At 45.4% G+C, this 5342-nt stretch overlaps 1 protein-coding gene across 1 annotated transcript in view; it reads right to left on the bottom strand.

Annotated features, from left to right (window-relative positions):
- Positions 1 to 437, bottom strand: part of SMS (spermine synthase) — a 38255-nt gene extending 37818 nt beyond the window's left edge. Inside the window, exon 1 of the mRNA XM_014543480.1 lies at positions 285 to 437. Within this exon, the coding sequence (XP_014398966.1) occupies positions 285 to 297 (13 nt within the window). The 5' untranslated portion in view covers positions 298 to 437. The remainder of the gene's footprint in view (positions 1 to 284) is intronic.
- Between the last annotated feature and the right edge of the window lie 4905 nt (positions 438 to 5342).

The raw sequence follows: 5342 nt of genomic DNA, 5'->3' as shown, positions 1-5342 counted from the left end.
CTTTGTCTGCAAGGTCTCTCTTCCACAACAGCTCAATCTATTTAAGTTCCATGGGGTGGTTAATTATCCCATCACTGCACCGTGCCCAAGTCGTGAGGCCCAAAGCCTAGCCTCCTGCCAGCCCATCTCCCACTCCCCAGACCCTGATGTTTCCAGAGCCCTGTACCGTCCTCCTACCTGATTATCCACTCACTCTGGTCGGCCTCCCACACCTACACTTCCCCTTTAAATCCAGGTCAGAGGGCCCTTCAGTGGACAGGGCCCACCTCCACTCCATCACCTACGTGAGCAGCTCATTGCAAGAGGAAGCAAAGACACAGGTATCCTTTCCTCAAATCCCGAGACTGATGTCAGAGCACCTAAAAGCCAGACTTGGGCGGTGCAGTTTCTCTTCCCACATAAACCAGCTTTCTGGTTTTCTTGATAGGCCTCTGAACTCCAATACAGTTAGAAATCATTCAAGTATCTGATACAAAACTCCGCTCCGCTCGGAGGGCCTAATCTTGACAGTGGGCGGTGGATACACTGCATTGGTCAAAACTCCAAGAACTATACACTAAAATGCACTCTATGTAAATTATATTAAGTTAAAACAAAAGCCTGTTCTAGGGTTACCACCATGACTGGCTTAACCCCTCTGAGACTAACAAAAGAGTACAGCATTGCTTGTGGGCTCCCTCTCACCCAAGCAGCTTGCTCACAACTGCCTAAGGCTTAGAGAATATCTTCTGAACTCCCCCAGGATATGCTAGGTATAACCAAAAACATGAATGTTGACTGGCAGTGAGTCCGGATCACTGAAATCAAATGATATACAGAAACAGTCTTCATACTTCACAAGAGCTTAAATTTAAAATGACATTAAGATTGTTTTAATTTTTGCCCAGCTGGCATAGCTCAGTGGTTGAGCATCAACCTATGAACCAGAAGGTCATGGTTCAATCTCTGGTCAGGGCACATGCCTGGGTTATGGGCTTGATCCCCAGGGGAGGGGGTGCAAGAGGCAGCCTATCCATGATTCTCTCTCATCAATGTTTCTATCTCTCTCCCTTCCTCTCTGAAATCAATAAAAATATATTTTTTAAAAAATTTTAAAGATTGTTTTAATTTTTAAATTTTAACCTAGTGTCTGTGTATCAGGAGACTTCTCACACATTCAGAGGCCTAATGCATTTCCAGGGATTAAAGTGAAGGTCAAGCAGATGGTTTCCTCAGGCCCGTCTTACTTGGACAGCTTGGTCTTATAGTTCCACGTCCAGTTCTTTATGTAAAGCAGCAAGATGATTAATCTCGTTGCACAAAACCCAAGCCAATAGGAATGTTCAGAACATGATTCATAATAATCAAAAAGTGCAAATACCCCAATTGGCCAAAATGTTATAAATGGATAAGCAAAACATGTTATGTTCATACCTTGAACTATTATTCAGCAATAGATGAAACACAGCACTGACACACACTGCAACATGGATGGCCCTTGAAGACATGACCCTGAGTGAAAGAAGCCAATCACACAGGACCATATACTATATAACCTCATTTATCTGACATAGCCAGAAAAGGCAAATCCCTAAACACAAAAGGCAAATTAGTGGGTGCCAGGGCTGGGAGGAATGGGGATAATGCCTAAGGGGCACAGGTTTCTGTCTGGGGTGATGAAAATATTCTAAAATTGCAGTGATAGTAGCTTGACTCTGAATACACAATGGATACCAAAATTCAGGAATGCTTAAGTGCCTTATATAAAACTAGAGACCTGGTGCACGACATTCGTGCACTGGAGGCAGGGGGCGGGAGGGGTCCCGTCAGCCTGGCCTGCGCCCTCTCTCGCAGTCCAGGAGACCTCGGGGAGCAGGCCTAAGTCGGCAGTCGGACATCCTTAGCGCTGCCGTGGAGGCTGGAGAGGCTCCCACCACTGTGCTCGCCAGCCATGAATCCTATGGGAGCACACTGACCACCAGGGGGAAGCTCCTGCGTTGAGCGTCTGCCCCCTGGTGGTCAGTGCACGTCATAGTGACCGGTTGTTCCGCAGTTCAGTCCATTTGTATATTACCCTTTTATTATATAGGATGGTGTGATGATGGATATTAATTCACTTATTGTGGTTATCATTTTGCAATATATGCAAATATCAAATCACATTGTACACCCGAAGCCAGTATAATGTTAAATGGCAATTTTATCCCAAAAAATAAATTAAAATTACAACAGTGAGATGGGGCTGCAAAATACAGAAAGGGACAATGACAAACAATATGGAGGGCTTATTTTCAGAGCAATTTCTGATGTTCATTGAGAAGACAACTTTACCAGGAAAAAATAACTATAGAAAGAAAGAAAAAGGCCCACTTAAGTTAGATTGGGAGCCATACAACCCGACACAGAGGTAACCAAGTTCTTTTTAGGCAAATGTACATTAAGGAAAACCATATGGGACTGTTTGCAGTACCAGCACAATGACCACTTCTTAAAACTCACATTCCAGTACACTCGGCATATTGTAAACGTGCTGCTAATTATTTCACTGCTGGGCCTTCCCCTTCCCGCTGCAGGAGGGCAGTTAAAGGGGCATTTCCCATCACCCCCAACACTGACTGGAAAAGGGACAGGAGCCTCGTTCTACATTAAAATAACACCAACCCAGGGATTCCAGGAGCCAATCTTCCTACGAAATTAAAGGAGGGTTTATAAAAATATAATTTATGATACACAATCCTAATCCATCCTTAGTTTGGAATCCAAACACTAATACAGTACCGTACCCTCTTCTTCCTGCTAAACCTGTTTCCCCCACAATCCTCAATCAGCACAGAGAGGGTGGCACCTCCATGGAGTTGTCAAGTGGCTCAAACTCTCCGGTCCTCACATTCTTACTTAGCCCACGTGAGAGGCTAGCCAAGAGTTAAAAATAAGGCACAGTGCCCTAGCTGGTTTGGCTCAGTGGATAGAGTGTTGGCCTGTGGATTAAAGGGTCCTGGGATCAATTCTGGTCAAGGGCACATGCCCGGGTTGCAGGCTTGATCCCCCGTAGGGGGCGTGCAGGTGGCAGCCGATCAATGATTCATCATTGATGTTTCTTTCTCTCTCTCTCTCTCTCTCTCTCTCCCTCCCTCTCTCCCTCCCTCCTTCCCTCCCCCTTCCTCTCTGAAATCAATAAAAAAAAAAAAGGCACAGAGGCCCAGCTGGCCTTGGCTCAGTGGTTGAGTGTCTACTTATGGGCCAGGAGGTCACAGTTAGATTCCTGGTCAGGGCACATGCCCGGGTTGTGGGCTCAATCCCCAGTGGGGGGCATGCAGGAGGCAGCCGATCAATGATTCTCTCTCATCTTTGATGTTTCTATCCCTCTCCCCTCTACCTTCCTCTCTGAAACCAATAAAAATATATTTTAAATAAATAAGGTACAGAAAAGGGAGATTATGCAAAAACCTGGCTTTCATTTGGGGGGGGAGGTAACAGTTTGTGATCAGGAGATGCTAACACCGGGCCACCTGCCCTCTCCCAGAAGGAATCATTCGAGCAACATAAGGCATGCTCGGACTCCATGGGCTAAGGGACATCTTTTCAGATACGAGGAAGGAATAAAGTCAGGCCAGAGCTGTGCAAGAGAAAAGTGGACAATCACCCAGGCAGGAGGCAGAGACGAGGTCAAGGCCATAAAGGGCCCTCTCTAGGGACTGCACGCATCCCAACAGGAAGAAGTGAAAGGTGTGACAGAAAAGCAGGCCCCGTAGCATCATAAAACGGACATGCCAGTCGGCAAGAGGGGACGTGTAGGGCTTGAGGTTAGAGAACAGGAGAAGACTTAAGGTACCTGAGCCAGGAAATATGACCAGCCCTTACCTTTAGTTGAAAACTGCCATCTGGAGTCCACCATGAGGTGTGAAAGGGGTCCCAGCTGCTACCTGCCACCTCCCCCTAGACCAGTGATGGCGAACCTTTTGAGCTCGGCGTGCCAGCATTTTGAAAAACCCTAACTTCACTCTGGTGCCGTGTCACATATAGAAATTTTTTGATCTTTGCAACCATAGTAAAACAAAGACTTACATTTTTGATATTTATTTTATATATTTAAATGCCATTTAACAAAGAAAAATCAACCAAAAAAATGAGTTCGAGTGTCACCTCTGACACGCGTGTCATAGGTTCGCCATCACTGTGCTATACCCTCTTGTCACAGAGCAGCGGGATGAGAACAAGTTCCAGGCTGGCCTGAGGTCAGACAGCAATGGTTCCCTTCAGCTCGACCCAGAACAGATTTCTTTCCCAAAGTAGTAACTGTGGGACTGCTGCTTTTCCTATCCAGGAAGGAGCACTAACCAGTAGCAGGAATATCCAGCTCTCTTCCCACGAACTTTAGGTGGACAGAATCCTTTACAGGTCGGACCTATGACCATTTATGTTTCCATAAACAATTCTAGGGTTCCTGCCAAGTTTCTATGCCGGGCTATGAATCAAAAATAAAATAGCCTGGCCTAACTGGTTTGGCTCAGTGGATAGAGAGCTTCAGCCTGCGGACTGAAGGGTCCCAGGTTGATTCCGGTCAAGGTTATATAGGCAAAAAATCACAAAGGTATTGATTACATCCCAGGGTTTGGAATGAGGAACCTGGCTCACAAAAAGCAGTTTACAGAAGCAGAATTAAGGATGTTAATTATAGTTTTGGGTCTTGGGGTCACTGAATTGACAGAAATAGCATTTCCAGCTCTAGCAGGTTTGGCTCAGTGGATAGAGCGTCGGCCTGCGAACCAAAGGGTCCCATGTTCGATTTCGGTCGAGAGCATGTACCTTGGTCGCAGGCTCCTCCTAGGCCCGGGACCTGGCAGGGGGGGTACATGCAGGAGGCAACCAATCGATGTGTTTCTCTCACATTGATGTTTCTCTTTGTCTTTTCCTCTCTCTTCCACTCTCTCTAAAAAAAGATCAATGGAAAAATATCCTCAGGTGAGGATTAATGACAAAAAACAGCATTTCCAGAGATAAAGTGAAGTATGGTACCTATTTGCTTTGTTTAACAATGGACAGGTTATTTTTGATTTTCTGAATTGTATAAATCATCCCATTCAATTGAATGCCTTATTGATTGTAACGTGACTAGCCATTGATTGTGATCTTACTGGTTATCCAAGCACATTCTTCTGTACCTGGGAAACAGGACAGCACAATTATCCTAAATTGTTTTAGTGGCCACAGATAATGCGTTCCAGCTGACTCAGTGGTCCCAAGACCAGGACAGCAAAATTACTCTAAAATTGCCTCGATGGCTCTAGATAATGAATTCCTGACAACTCAGTGATTCCAAAACTATAATTTAGATAACATGCCTAAGTTTAACCCAGGTTACC

The sequence above is a fragment of the Myotis brandtii genome, unplaced genomic scaffold (genome assembly GCF_000412655.1).
Source record: "Myotis brandtii unplaced genomic scaffold, ASM41265v1 scaffold326, whole genome shotgun sequence".
Lineage (NCBI taxonomy): Eukaryota > Metazoa > Chordata > Mammalia > Chiroptera > Vespertilionidae > Myotis > Myotis brandtii.
This window is presented reverse-complemented; position numbering and strand designations above follow the sequence as displayed.